Source organism: Drosophila innubila, assembly GCF_004354385.1.
Source record: "Drosophila innubila isolate TH190305 chromosome 2L unlocalized genomic scaffold, UK_Dinn_1.0 4_B_2L, whole genome shotgun sequence".
Taxonomy (NCBI): domain Eukaryota; kingdom Metazoa; phylum Arthropoda; class Insecta; order Diptera; family Drosophilidae; genus Drosophila; species Drosophila innubila.
In genome coordinates this window covers 24,028,579-24,044,530 of record NW_022995372.1, presented here as the reverse complement: position 1 = coordinate 24,044,530, position 15,952 = coordinate 24,028,579, and the positions used below count along the sequence as shown (strand labels likewise).

The following is a 15,952-nucleotide window of genomic DNA, read 5'->3' as shown; positions in this document are numbered from 1 at the left end:
TCAACTAACGACAACGTTGCCGGGTCATCGTCTAGGCCCAAACTCAGTCCTCAATCTAGAATCCAGCATCCTGAACTCAGAGTCTTCAATCCTCAACCCTTTGACAAGCCATGAATTAAACTTTGTGTTTTTGTGGGGAGGACAGAAAAAAAAAATAGTAACAAGTTAGCCACTTTTTATCGCCGTTTTTAATGAATATTACTTTTGGCTTTTAATATTTGTTGGCATGCTAAGAAGTTACCCAGTCAAATCTCGACGAGAGCTCATTAGTTCAAGCACGAGAATTCAGGAGGTAAACTGAAACTGATTCCGACTGGGGGATTATACGAGTACTCGACAGAAAGTAAAGCCGAACCAGTTATTGCTTTAAACAACATATGATTGAGTTTTATTATAACGGAGGTTGAATTTAAGTGTGGGTTTTGGGTTAGGACAAAATTTGCCCCTTTAGATTTTAATATAAATACTGCCATGCTTAAAATAAGCTCAGGCTACTCACGAAATTCCATTATCTTCAGACAATTGCTGTATATGCTCAGATTAAAATAATCTTAAATATGATCATATCATTTGTGGCTTAGATGGAAAAGAAGGCTTTATTCAAAAAGGCTCCATTTTTTGAGAAAGTCTAATTACTTTAAGGGCCTTTTTTTCGAAAAAGGAAAATAGTTTTTTCTTAAGCAAAAAACATTACTTCAAAGATTGTATCGAAATACTCAGATTGCTTTTTTCAAAGTCTTATATAGAATACCTTCTCCAGAGAACTTATTAATATTATAAATTTATGGATATAAAGTAAGCCTCAACAATTTTCGGCCGTTTGAAGACAGTTCTAGAATGCTTTTAAATTGAGCTTCTCTCTATACTTCCTCCTTTTTATGGGACTTTATTTCTATATGAATAACAGCTCTTGATTCTTCAAGAAACTTATCTTAGTACTGTAGGTACAATTGATCTTACGTGTCTTTCCAATATTACTACCAACTATAACTAAAACTATTTCTTGTAAATTGAATTTTATTATAACTTGGAATCCTTTTATAAGGCGTAAAAGAAAAGAAATTTCTTTACTTTAAAAGAAAAAGAAATTACTTTGTTGAAAAAATAATACCATCAAATTATAACAACTTTCAAAGGTAATTCACATTCTTAGGATTTGATATTACCCGGCTTTGTCCGTGTATTTAAAGCTCTTTCAGCTGCTTACCAAGTAATCAGTCAGTTACATATTATTTAGAGAGAGAAAGCAACAGTTCTGACCAAAGGTCAAAGTACAGTCTGTCTGAAAATAAAGTGGAATGGAAATGGTGTTGCATGTCACGGGAGTTTGATGGAAAAAGGATATCAAAAGCTGAGCTAAACAACAACAACGACAGTAGTAATAACAACAACAAGTGAGAAACTAAATTATACCTTTGAGAGTAATTTACGTGCTTTCCTTCTTTATTAGATGCACAGGATAGGATAGAACAGCAGAGCAAAGGATAAAACAAAAACTGAAAAAAAAGCAAAAGAAGAGATGGAAAAGAGGTGAGAAAGCTTTCCTCCCTTACTCGCCTTAAATGTGCCCCAACTTGTCATGATGTATTTGTTGTTGTTGTTTTGTACACAGTGTCCAGTGTCCAGTGTCCAGACTCACCTCAAACCTCAAGCCTCAACCTCTGACCTCAAACTCGAATATCCATTGTCCGGGTTTGGTTTTGTTTTACGTAGACTTTTTGTGTGTGCCATTTTTGTTGTTGTTGTGGGTGATTTACAGACACTTTGACGTCCGTCCGAGTGACGGTTGACCCATTAGTAGAATGCCCAAAAGAAGCAGGATCTCCCTCGGGTCGCGGCCCCCTTCCCCTCTCCTCTCTTTTTCATCCTCTGTCTCTGCCTGGACTTGACCAGAGTCGAAATAGAACTGGGAAGTGTAAAGAACAGAAGCAACAATCACAACAACAACAACAGCAACAACAGCAACGAAATCATGAAATCATTGTTCATGATGATGTGCAATACATTATCCATTCCCATTCAGAGGACACGTTGCCGGAATACCTCAAAGGACGAATCCTTTCTCAATCGCTTTGTTTTTCATTTTTTGGGTAGTTGCTGGCTCATGAGTGATTTCAGCTGAACTCAATCCTGTGGGGATGTATTCATCAATAATTCAAGCACACTTTTCAACTGCCACCTCGTCCTTAATATGGCTGTTGTTCCTCGATTCTGCATAAAAGTTGCATCGCATTGCGGTCGAGAGCTGATAGTTATGATAGCTTGATCCTTCAAGCAGTTGGAACAACACTGAAATTGGAATTCATGTCTAAACCAATGTCCTGCCAAGGATTCCGCATACAATCACCTCAATTGTTGTGGCTCCTGTCGACGGCACGTTCACATTCATGTGCTCTGCCCTCGGTTCAAAGCACCAGACGGGGCCACATAACAATTGCTGGAACCAGCAGGACGGCAGGACAGCAGGACGAAAGGACGGCAGATGGCGAAAGAGGGAGAAAGAGGAAGGAAGAGGTAAGGATGTGGCAGGACAGCGCCAAGGCTTGTGTCAAAGTCAAAGGCGATGGGCATCTTTCGAGTGCAATTGGCTAATTGATTTCGATTCTTTTCTCGAAAAGTTTCACACGTTCAATATAGGGTGGAGAGGGGGACGGGGAAAGGGCTTATCATTAGATGGAAAGCAAACGTTAGCAGGACCTTGTGCTCTCGCATTATTGTCCTTGTGATTTCTATTTGCCATTGCTAATTTCGTGACAAAGACGCCGACACAGCAAAACGACGCGACAGGTCAAAAGTTATTCGTCTTTTTTGAGGTTTTATTTTCTTTTGAACAACACACATTGATTAAAATGTTCATACCCTCAACTTTATCTCATCCTATCTCTCTCTCTCTCTCTCTATTCCTCTTCTCTTTACCCTCTCTTTGTTCAGTTATTCGCCTGCTTTTCTGGGATTTCACTGCGTTACCAGTTTTCTTTTAACTGAAATTGTCATCAAGTGTCTGCGCAATTTCGATGTGTGCAAACAAGTGCAGTCTTCCCTCTTCCCTGCATACTCTTCTCCGTCTCTTTCCCCTCTCTAATACGCTCCACACATGTTTAGTGCATTGCTTTTAATTACAGTCGACAAGAACTTGAATCTCGCTGACCAGAAGCGAGTCAGAGCCAAGCCAAGTTAAGGCAAGACAAGGCAACCCATCAGCGTCATCCTTGCATCATCAGCAACAGCAGCTGAAATGGCGGTAGAAATTCGTATCTTATGCTTTGCCTCACTGTGCGGAGCGTAGTTGAAAGGGAGTTTGATTTGGACATAAGTGTAAACAATAAATAATAATAGTAAATAAATGAAAACATTGTACTACAAATTTAAAGTATTTAATTAAATCATCTTTAAAATTTTCGAAAATTGGACAAAAGTTAATGACTCTCTACTTTGGATTTTTTTCTCAAAAATATTTTTATGATAAACAATTCCAAATGAGGCTCAACTCAAATAGTTGTCAAAATAGACTGAAGTTTTTTTAACCCCGTCTCTATCAATTAGGGATGTTTCTGAAATGTAAACCAACCGAATATGTACGGGCTTTCTGAAACACCCACCTATAATATTCATTTTTAACTTGGAAATAATTGAAAACCCATTTTAATTAAATTGAAAACTGTTAGCTTTTAGATACGTGTATAGCATGTTCTTTTCTTTTTCTTTTTTTTACAACCAATCCAAATGTACAAAAAATTTTATAAAGTTATAATAAATTTAAAATTAAAAAAAATATTTTTTAAGCCAGTATTCTCCCTCTTCACCCTATGCCACTGGCTACAGCTTTCTCCTTAATTCAGAAACTTTCTGGTTCAGCAAAATAAAAAAAAATTAAAAAATCTCTCAGCTTTGCTCTCAAATAAAAGAACCTGATTTTACATGAGTTAATAAAATAATTGAATTTTGTAAAGTAAATAAAATTTATATCTTCATAGAAAATATCTTTTTTTACTGATTGTATATTTACAAAAAATTAATAAAAAAAATTGAAAAGTATTTGCTTTGCTTTAAAAATTGAGCGACTCCCTTTTAGCCACGTCACTGGCTGGCATTTTCAATTTAATTTGGAGACTTTTGATACGTTGAGTTTTGTGGTTTGTTTTAAATGCCATCCTCGTAACTGAACTGCTTTGAACATGTCCAGTTCTGTCCTTAGCTGGACTTTCAGTTGTATTTGTACTCAGAAGCTGGAGTAGAAGTTTTACTTGTGGTTGTTGTTGGAGTTGGAGTTGAAGTTGTCATTTCATTTCATACAATGCCCACGAATTGATGCGAAAATTGATTCGGTTGCATGTGACATGTTTACAGATTTGTCGAATTGTCTTACAAATGACAAGAACAGAGAGCTCTGGAAATTGCAATCGATAATGTTGTAATTATTGAAAGAAATGCAATGGCAGCGCTTTTTAGATGTCTACAGTTTGTCTTTGAGTTTCTTTTTTGGATTGCACAAATCTTTTACAAGTCAAAAGCATTCCAAATGTGGCTGCTTTGAGGCTAATTAGTGCGGTCACTCGGCTTCCCTTCTTTATTTTAACTTTATTTTTTTTTTAATTAGAGACGAAACGAAGGGACAAAGATGCGTCAGGACAGTCGGCAGTGACAACAAACAAAAGATATCAAGAATTTCATTTCTTGGCACACTCCCCCATACATAGGCGGCAATTGAAGAACTGAAGGAGAAAACAAAAAGAGGAAACGAGAAGACGACAAGACGGCTATCAGAAAAAAACGGACGCATTTGGCTAAAATAAAGAAAATGCCAGCGAATTAGCAACGCGCCGGCCAAGACAGAACCCAATCTCAGTCCTAGATTTCGGACAGATCGCAGACCGCAGACCGCAGACCCCAGCGATGAATTGCCCATGTCCATGTCCATGTCGAGTCACAAGTCCTTTCTTTTATTTTTTAAAAGACGCAAGATGCGCTTTAAAATTCCGCTGATAACAGTTCCATCTTCACTGCCCAATCCTTTTCCCTTAACATTTCATTTCCCACTCCCAAACTGCCAGTGGCGACTAAGAAGGCGTCAGTGTCAGCGACAGACATAAGAAATGTGTCCTAAGCAATTACCATTGCGTTTTCCTCCTCCTGGTCAAGGGTGTCGCCAGTTTAGCGTCTGTTTGGATTTGGGAATTGAAGCTGTAACAGAAGTGCAACTTTCCAATAGAACAGACGTAATATGCAACATTTGCAAGGGTTGCTTTTGACTTTGATTTAAAATTAATTGCAAAAATAATAATTTCAATAGATATTAAAAATCCTTAAGCCTATATTTAAAAATAGTAGAAGAAAAAAGATTTCAGCAAATTTTTAGCTATTTAGTTTTGGAAAGTAATAGTAAGACTATATGTCTTTATGTTAATTTATAAATTGACAGCTAAAATTACATTTACCAACATTTACGAGTAGACTTCTCAACATTTACGGAAGCCACACAAAGAATAATTGTCAAATTAAATGTTTTCATTAATCAGAATATTTATTTTACCATATATACTTGAAGAACTCATCCTTTAGTGTCGCATAAAAGACATTTATCACATTTTCTAGCAGCCTGTGCAGCGTTTACGGAAACTGCACAAAGAAGAATTGATAAAAAAAAGTTTTGCAAGCAAGAAATCTACTTTGACATTGGATAATTTTTTAGCGCAGGCTGTGCAACACTTACGAGTGCTTTAAATCCTTTATTGTCTCATAAGAGACATTTAACATATTTTCGAACAGCCCGTGCAACGTTTACAGAAACTGCACAAAGAAGAATTGAGGAATAAAAATGTTTGGTAAGCAAGAAGTCTACTTTGACATTGGATAATTTTTTAGCGCAGTCTGTGCAACGTTTACAAATGCTTCTATATAAATTCAACTAAGAGGAATTGCAAATAAAATGATCTTGTGAGCGATTTATTAAAGCAGAGCACGTTTTTTTTGTTGATATATATTTACAATTCAACATCTGTGGCCACATATAATGCTTGTCCATCAACAGTTGTATAACAAAATGATTGATCAACTGAAAATCAAATTTGTGAATTGAATGAGTATTATCTGCAACATTCCAAGGGAGCGATCAGTTTAATTGCTGTTATATATCAAAATCGATGTGGAAATTTCGATTGCCCGCCTGAAATGTGGCCTCATATTTCAGAGAAGAAAATGCTAAAACAAAAAATAAATTATAATTCATAAATTAAAAACAATGCTGTTCGCACTTTCGCACTGGGGTGGCTATTTGGAGGCTATTCTAAATAAAAAGATCGAAGACTTGGACTCGTATTGGCGAAAATTTCAATTCCCCTCCCCATCCCTTGACTTGGGACGCGAGTGCGAAGAGATTTCTCATATCAAAATAAACAAATCATCAATCAAGCGATCTGCACGCAACAAAATAAGCAGCAAACAGTCGATCGAACACAGTTGGGATCGGGAAAGAGTTGCGGACTGGAACGGGGATGGGGAGCGGCGGCAAGCTGGGATATCTTTGACAGTTTGCCCCAACTTAAACAAAGTCCACATTCGCGTCGACGTCGCTGTCGATTCGAGCAGCAGCTGCGATACTCATATGCACTCAAGCAATCAACAGGCGCGAGAATTGGAGCCAACATTTCCCCCTCTGTTGTTGTTATTGTGGTTGCTGTTGTTGTTGTTGTGGTTGGATTGTGGGAGCCAAGATCCCTCGACGACTCACTGCTGTGTTCTGCACAGCAGTTGGCATTCCTGGCAGCTTGATAGACATTGCCAAGCATTGCCAAAAGAGTACAGTGCACTGCACACTTGTAGAAGAGTACAGTAAAAACATTTGTACCTAGTCAATACAAATGTACATAGAAATTAAAAAATTTGAATGGCAATAATTCTGCAGATTTTATCTTACAATATTTACAGTATATTAAAAACAAATAAAGTAACCAATAGTTAATGACAGCATAACCAATTCATCATAAATCTACAAGATATTTTTTTGTTTGTTCTTCTAATACTAACCCGAAATTTCTGTATGAGTAAGAGAATTTTATCAATGTTTTTGAATATATAAACACACAAGCGAATAATATTTAATTTAAATAATAACTTGGAAATTTAATACATAAATTAACCCCTATGAACAAAAAAAAAAAGAAAATTGGTTAAATAAAATTGTGAATTATTCAAAAATAAATAAATATCAATTAACCTATATGAATATGCGGTGCTGTAGGCAATTGAGAAAGATCGTTCGATTTTGGTAGACACAAAACATATTTGCCTCTCTTTCTATTTATTCAATATGTGTGTGCAATTTTCCAGGCAAGACATGCAATTATGAAAACTCAAATCAAGTGGCTCGACAGCTCGCAGTTGGAATTGGGATCTGAGTATTGTGGATTGGCGGATTGGGAATTGGGAATTGGGGGACTGGAACCTACCTCGTTGTATGAGATGACAGGCTCGCGATCGATTCAATATCGCATCGTGTGCGGGTGGCCAGCAGTCGGTATGTGTGTGTCAGTGCCTGTCGGTGGTGTCGGTGGTGCTGGTGGTGTCTGTGCAAATGTTTGTCTAGGAATCAACGCCTCGGCGAAATGATTTGTTTATTATTTCTTATGGAGTGTTTTTGTTTGGCATGCGATCACATTCTGACAACGACAACAACAAACAGGCGAGTCTATATAAAGAGGCAGAGAGAATGACAGAGAGATAATGATAGAGAGAGAGAGAAAGATAAAGAGAGGGAGATCAGTTCGATCTTTCGATAGGCATAAACAATGGCAATGAATTCCACCAATGAGCTGCTACCGGACTGAAAGTTTCAAGAGGTTGACATCTGGGCCTGGTCCGAAAGGAGGCAATGATCTCGCCCCCGTTTGATGCACAGACAATGGCAACTTTGCTAGCTGCCGCATTGCTGTTCCGCCAATGGTAGCATGCAACATCGAGAGGTGGTTCCCGTTGGCCCCAAGCTTGACATTGATACATGGCCAGGCTGTAAGTTTGATAGCTGCTACCATTGTTATATTTTTTTGTTGCTGCCAGTGCCAAAGTCGCCGAGCCGGTTTCTTCACTCAATTGGTTTCCTTTTACGTCGTGGCCAAAAGGCAGTTTATGCTCATTGGTTGACCGATCCGTGAGGACATCAATTATCAAAGCCACAATCCAGAAGCCAGCAGCAATTCAAAATATAAAGAGAGAAACCAGAAAAAGTAAGACGACGTTGAAAGTTTTCTTGTTCTTCAGTTACACACTTTTTTAATTTTTAATAAGTTTATTATCCTTATCATTTATTTTCATATTTTAAAATTATTGTTTAAATTATTGTTTATTTTAAATTAAACAACCATTTTTTATTCAAAAGATGTTTTGTTTGGGTAACTAAATTGTCTAGAAAATAATAATTTTTCTTAAGAACTACCCTCAACATTTCATGAATATTGACTTTAATTTAATTTTTACAGCATTCACCACCATATTCTTCATTGGGAGGGGAAATTTTATAAATGCCATTTTAAGTGAAAGCCTCTATATAACACTCAACATTGTTCTATCATATAACATTGCAAGATGATCACTAGCCCCATTGGCATTGCCATTTCTTGATTACTTCGCGCATCAGATGCCAACAGATTTGAAACGGATGCAACTGCAGAGATGCGATACAGAGATACAGATGCAAAGATACTGAGATACACAATCCTTGCGCTATGCATGTCTGTCAAAATAAATTTTGAGAGAGAGACAGAGAGCGACAGGAAGGAAGGGAGTCCGAGAGGTGCAGGCCCGTGAATAAATCAGTTTGTAAACATAAATAAAACAACAGAAATAATTTTTTCGCACAATTCGTGCGGTGGCGAAGTTGTCGGTGTTGTTGCCGTGCATGGAAAATCTCAGCCAACAGACCAACAGGCCAGGGCAACAATTGTATCTCATGGATTCCATCAGGCATCAACAACAACAAGAGAGACGGGGGGATGGCCATGGGCATGACTAGGCCAATTTATGAGTCCAACTGCTTTATGGCCATGGCGAAGCACCAAAATTAACGCATTATAAATAATAATTTTTATGATTTGCAAAATAGATGCAATTTATTGGTGGCCAACTACAGATGCAGATACGCCAGATACTTTAAGTTGATTCAACATCCATTCACCCGACAATATGGACAAAAATGTGAATATGAATATACTTAATATCATTTATTTGAATGAATATTTAAATTTATTTTATTGAGTTTACTAATGACTAATTTGTCGGGTGTGCAAGTGATTGCTCCATTCTTCAGATAAGTCACAAAAATTTTAAATTTGCAAGCAGCCAACAAATAAACATGCGATGCAGATGTAGATTCATTTTAAAATGTATCTGCATCTATAGCTGTAGTTGCATCTGTATCTGTATCATTCGGTTGCGTGGCATACGCATCAGTATTTGTTGAATTTGCGTGTCGATATTTGAATTATTTCCATCGCCACTTGTGATGGCTGCCTTTTGGCCACAATTGTGGCCGCAGCATGTCCCCTTCCCGTCTTCCCACCAACAAACGCGACTCCAAATCAATTGTCCGCCTGCGTTTTCCGAGTGCCTAATGTGCTGTCGATGGGTTTACAATCCGTCAAAACAGTTATCGCTCTGAGTGCATCATCATTGGCACTTGGCCCCCATTAAACGAGTGCTACAAATAAACAGTTTTACGATTACTCGTGGCTGTGGAGATAGACAAGAGTTCTACTTAGCTTGAATTAACATAATTAGTATTTGTTATTATGTAGTATGGAAGAGCAGGTATGGAGACTAATTTACACCGAGAAAAGTCTATGGATAATGAAAAGAAATTTAGCAATTTAGCTTGGGAAAAAAAATATTAAAGCTAGTATTTAGAATTCAATTTTAATATATTTTTTTTGTAACTGTAAAAAAAAAGTTAAGTACATATTGTACTTATTATATAAAACAAGTTGACCTACACTGAAAATTGTAGCTTAGGTTAAAAAGAAATATTGAAGAGTTGATTTAACGGATTTTTAACTAAGATAATTCTTAATAATTAAATATAACATATTAATATACTTTTAGAAATTGTTGTACCAGTGCATCAGATCAGTTTTTAAAATTTTTAAATGTTAAAGTAAGATCTAAAATATAAATTTTTCGAAAATCACAACGGGAGAACCTTTCCAATAATTTTAATGCACAATGAATTAAGAGACCAAACAATGACCTTAATGACATTCCGTTAGAGAATTGATTTGCAATTTGAACTTGGTTCAACCGTTGGCAATTTGATCGGGTTCGGTTCTTAATAAAGAATATATTTCGGTTACGGTACCGGTTCAGATACTAAGAATTAGACAGTTAGTTTCAGTTAACGGCTTCCCCTGGCTTTAAGATAAGAAACGCATTATTTAATTACTGTTTAACATTTGTTAAATATAAATAATACAAATTTACTCTAAAAAAGTATACATTAATGTTTATGTCATACAAAAGATATTCTATTTTGTTATATATCTATTAAAAGGATAAAGTAATCTAATTTTTTTTAAATATTAAACAAAATTTTTATTATAAGTTTATTTTTTTTATAATAGAAAATTTTTTAGCTGAACAAAAAATTAATTCATTATTGTCCTTGTTATATATTTTACAGCTCAAGAAAGAATACTCAAGATTTAAAAAACAAAATGTTCATGCCACATTGCTGGTGAGGAGCTCCTTATTTATCTGTGCATCTAGTTGCGGAGTATTGTAATCTAACTTCCTGGGACAGCGATAACAATGGTTCCATGGCTAGTACAAATATTGCCAAATTTCTTTTCTTTTGCCGGGGGCAACGATCTATTAAAAGTTAGGCTTCATAAAGACAGCAACGATGAAGAAGGAAAAGGAGAAAGAAGGAAAAGGTGGATAGGGAGAGAGGGGCAACTGGGAGCTGCAGTGAGTGGCCAGCGGTAACAACAATGGACAATGAGCACATAAATCAGTGTAATTAATAGAAAACTAGCCAAAGTCAAAGTATCCACGCATGCGCAACCGCTGCATGCAACAACAAAAACAACAACAACAGGTTTTAGGACACGTGCAACGAAATCGGAATAGGAATGGAGTCCGGGGCAGATGCCATTTTCGGATCAACGCCGGAATGCCACAAGAGTCTGCCAAATCTAGCGCCTAATTACAATTGAATGCGGCAAATGCCACGGCAACAATGTGGCACCAGTAAATTGTTAATTTCGAATGCAAATGCAAAAGGAAAATGCCTAGGAAAACACAGGAAAAGCAACTGAAATAAAATGGAAAGTATTTATCAATATTTATGTTTCACACACACCCACACAGTTCACTTCACACTACTAGAGTGTGTGTGTGTGTGTTTATGCTTACTGTATTTTCTTGCCTCAATTGGTGGCAATTAATCTCACAGTTTGATGCAAACGCATAAATCTCTCAACGCGCTCACAATGCGATATTTCAATTTCAAATTTAAATAAATATTTAAATACTCATCCCTTTCGTTCATTTCTTTGCTATTCTTTTTTATTTTTCTTTCTCGTAAGCAAATTAAATTTATTATCAATAAAGCAAATTGATCAGCCGGAAGACACACCCACACACACACTCACACTCACACTTAAATATATAGGGTTGCTAGGCTGGTATGGTGCTCATCCATCAGCGTAGAAATCTCAGCCACAAAAGCTGAAATTCTCCAAGGAACTAATTCATTCATTTGGACATTCCCCTACCCCCGCCAAATCACTGGCCATTCATTTAACAAAATGTCCGGCAAACGGACAAATGACCAAGTCCTTAAAAAGCGAAAGGGCTGAACAGAGAACTCCACTGTAAAGCACCGTAAACCACTTTCACCCACCGACAAAAAAGTCACCTGCAATAAGTCAGTCCAGTTACTGAAGTATCTCTGATGTTTAGCTATCACTCGCTGTGCCCTTCAAATTACCAACTGATTAGACTCCCGGGACAAACGGGAGATGTTGCTGTTGTTGTTGTAGTTGTTCATCTTCTTCTTGATATTGTTGTTGTTGCTGCTGTCGACCAAAGTCATCTGTTGTGGCTGACACGGGAGCAACATGACAGCGGCAGCAGCAGCAACAACAGCAGCAACAACATCAGTATTGATGCCGTCTGCTTCTTTCTCTAATAGCCTGTCCCAAACTCAAGGGTTTAGGCCAGCATTTGACATCAGTAAGTCAAAGTTTTTCTTACTACTACTATTAATAAAAATAACTATGAACATAGGTTGCTCGAAATATAATTTATTCACCTACATTTTATTCATTTTATTATTATACACATTCAATTGTTAATTATCAAATAAAATATTTAATTTTAATGTCAATTAGTTTTTATTTACATCTTCCCAATTAAACTGTTTCTATAAATTGCTTTTAAAGTTTGTCAAGTTCTCATCTAAATATTTTTTAATTTCTTTTTTTTCTTACATCATTTATCTCAGTAGCTTAGCTGGATCTGTATACAGATATAGAGTATAAATATTTGTATTTGTTATTCAAATGCAATTCAAGTCAAGTCAAAGCAAAAAGGGAATGTTGTTCTGTTCATTGTCCTCAGTTGGGATTGAGACTTGGGTTGGGCATTTGCTAGTCAAAGTTCAAGTGTTGGGCATTAATTTAGAGTTTGGGCAGCGATCGTGTGACACAAGGAATGGGTGACAACCCTAAAACTTATTGACAGCGGGCATAGCATAAATTATGGCGATTGCAGCGCGTTAATCGCACATTTTACTCACAGCAACAGTCAACAACAACATCAACCAACAACAACAGCAACAGCAGCAGCAATTGGAAGAATGGTAGCCTAAACGATTGGCAAATCGGCGACTGCAGAGCAAAACACACAGCAACAACAACTTTGTTGCTGCGATAACAATCACGAATGCAGCAGCAGCAGCAGCAGCAACAAAAACAGCACCAACAATCTACTGAGAGCAAATCCAATGAAATTGCCTGCTCCTGAATCTGAGATCTGTTAGTGAATCTGCTGCTGTTGTTGTTGTTGTTGTCTTTGGAATAACTTGCTGCTGTTGATGCTGGGAGAGCGAGTGAGAGATGCAACAGTCTTGAACATAAGCAGCAACACAAATAATTCGCTTTAATGAGATCGCAATCTGGCGATTTGCGACAAAAACACACGCGGCTTGTGTCTCAGTGCGTGCGTTCAGCGACCAAAGATGAAGATGAGCAACTCTGCCCCAACAGCAGCAGCAGCAGCAACAACAACTGCCGATCCCGATTCCGATCCCAATGCCGATGCCGAGATGCCGATCTCAATCCCAATCATCGACGATCGTTCAGCTCTCGTTGTTGTTGTTGTTAGTGTTGCTGCTGCTGATGTTGCTGTTGCGCTCATGTTGCTGTCAGCGCGCGTTGACTTGTTGCTGGGTCCATTGGCAGTTGCAGGCTTTGAACAGGATTCGAGTCGCTTGTTGACATGCCCAGCATGCTTAGGCATACAACAACAACAACAACACCAACTTGGACTCAGACGTCAACGTGTCGTGTTGTCATTGTCGCACCCCCTTTCACTCTCTTCTTCCCCTGAAATTTTTCTGATTTGATCCAATAATTTTTATATATTACCTCCTCCCCTTGCCACGCCCACTTTAATCAATTCAATTCAACGCAGTCGCAAGTTTTCATCATGCCACAAAAATGTTGCACGAATTAATTGGCGCTATTAGTACGACACGACGCGAACTGAATGATTAAAATCCTCTGCCTTCTTTCATCCCAAAACAAAAACTTGAGTCGAAATTGCCCCAACAAAAGGTGGAGTTGGTAGAAAGTTCACTTTGTTATTTGTCAACAGAGCACAAATGAAAGAGTTGACTTCTTAAAAGGATCTGAGTTAAGTAAAATCGGGTAGATTACCTTTCAGCGTTAATAAAAATAGATTAAAGATTAATTAGAAAATAATTAAATAATAATAACATAAATTCAGTGAGTTTTCTGCTAAGTTCATCGAAAAATTTCACAAAAAGCGCTTATCGGATATACCTATCGATTATTTTGATACACATCTGTCAACACAAGTGCTGTAGAATACAACAATTTCCACAACCAATTGACAAAAGTCAAAAACAGAAAATACAGAAACAGAAATTCTGTACATTTTACTGAAACAAGTACCTTAAATTCATTTAATTCCCTTCGAATAACCAAGATCAGAATGTTGTCTTTAGGAGCATTTTATCGGGTTGCAAGTCAGGCTGCAACTGCCACAAGACTCGGACCTTTGATGAGCTCCCTGTGGCTGCGGGAACAGAAGACAATGCACGATGTGGACAAGTGTGGAGTGCCGCCCAAACAGGGTTATTCCCCCTTTGGCAGGGACCAAATTGGTTGGACTGAGTGGTCGCTGTGTCGATTGGATGATCTATTGAATTGGGGTCGCAAGGGCTCCTTGTGGCCCATGACCTTTGGCCTCGCATGTTGTGCTGTGGAAATGATGCACATTGCAGCGCCACGTTACGATATGGATCGCTTTGGAGTTGTCTTTCGAGCGTCTCCTAGGCAAACCGATCTCTTGATTGTCGCTGGAACATTGACCAACAAAATGGCACCAGCTCTACGTAAGGTCTATGATCAGATGCCCGAACCACGCTGGGTTATATCCATGGGCAGTTGTGCCAACGGCGGTGGTTATTATCATTACTCCTATTCGGTGGTGCGCGGTTGTGATCGGATTATTCCAGTCGATGTCTATGTGCCGGGTTGTCCTCCCACTGCCGAGGCCTTAATGTATGCCATTCTACAGATCCAGAAGAAAATAAAGCGCATGAGAACTCTACAGATGTGGTACAGGAAATAAACATGGAATTCGCTTTCTTAATTCTGTATTAAAACTAAAATAAAACGTGCCTGACTCAAGTTTTGTGAAAGACTGGGAGTCTGCTGTCTTTAAACTACGTCATTTGGTGATCAATCAATCCTATACATTTTTGGACACTCGACGAATAATTAGATTCTACTCCATACGAAGATCAGTCGAAGACTCAGCTCTAAATTTACCCGGAAGCCGGATTTCACTAAAATATTCAGTCAGTCAGTTCTTAAAGCTTGCTTAGCTCTTCCACTTGATATACCACGATCAGGCGATGTTAAAGAAGAATCAGCTAACAAATCTCGCGAAGGATTAATGATGAGAAAGTCGTGTGTGTGTGCAACAGTAAATCAAATGTTTAATCGATTCAATTTAATTAGAAAACAGCAACCATCAAATGTGGCATGCAGCTGCTTCTGCGCTTTCCGATGTTGCAGTTGCTTCCCGTCTTTTGCTGCCACTTGGAGCTGTCCAATCTGTGCGATCGTGTCCGATCCTGTCCATTCTGTCCATTGGCATTGCATGATATAGCCTTGGTTTTAGTCCAACGATTAAAGCTCAATACGATCGCTGTGCATGCGATTTGCGGGTGGATGAGAAGGGAGTTGAGATTGGGATATGGATGTGGATGTGGAATGAGTGTGGTTCACTTGGTAGCAGGATTGTAATGTTGCTGCCTCCTGTCTGTGCCACAGCATGTGCCCAGTTAAGAATTGTAAGATGTGCCTTGTAAAAGGTTCTACACTCCACAGTTGTGGTATCGCAGCAGTTCGATCGAAAATGGATTTGTATCAATATCGACTCACTAACATGATTCCAATAAATTAATATGCATACAAGGCAGACCAAGAACCTCCACTCCAACTCCGATCCCGATCCCGACTCCAACTCCAACTCTGACGACGCGATCTCGATCGACATCGCAAAACACACGATGATGCATGTGCAGTGTCTCTGAGTTGTGATCGTGTTAATGTAAATAATTGCCAGCTTTATATCCAGCTCAACTCGAACTCCAACTCCATATCCAATCCCAATCCCAATACCATTCCCAAGTCCCAGACCATTGCAGATG

The 15,952-nt window shown here is 38.1% G+C and overlaps 1 protein-coding gene across 1 annotated transcript; it reads left to right on the top strand.

Annotated features, from left to right (window-relative positions):
* Positions 1-14,203: 14,203 nt before the first annotated feature.
* Positions 14,204-14,914, top strand: LOC117780660 (NADH-quinone oxidoreductase subunit B 2-like). Its single transcript, XM_034617285.1, has one exon. The coding sequence runs from the start codon at positions 14,224-14,226 to the stop codon at positions 14,863-14,865; it is 642 nt and encodes a 213-aa protein (XP_034473176.1). The 5' UTR covers positions 14,204-14,223; the 3' UTR covers positions 14,866-14,914.
* The last annotated feature ends 1,038 nt before the right edge of the window (positions 14,915-15,952 follow it).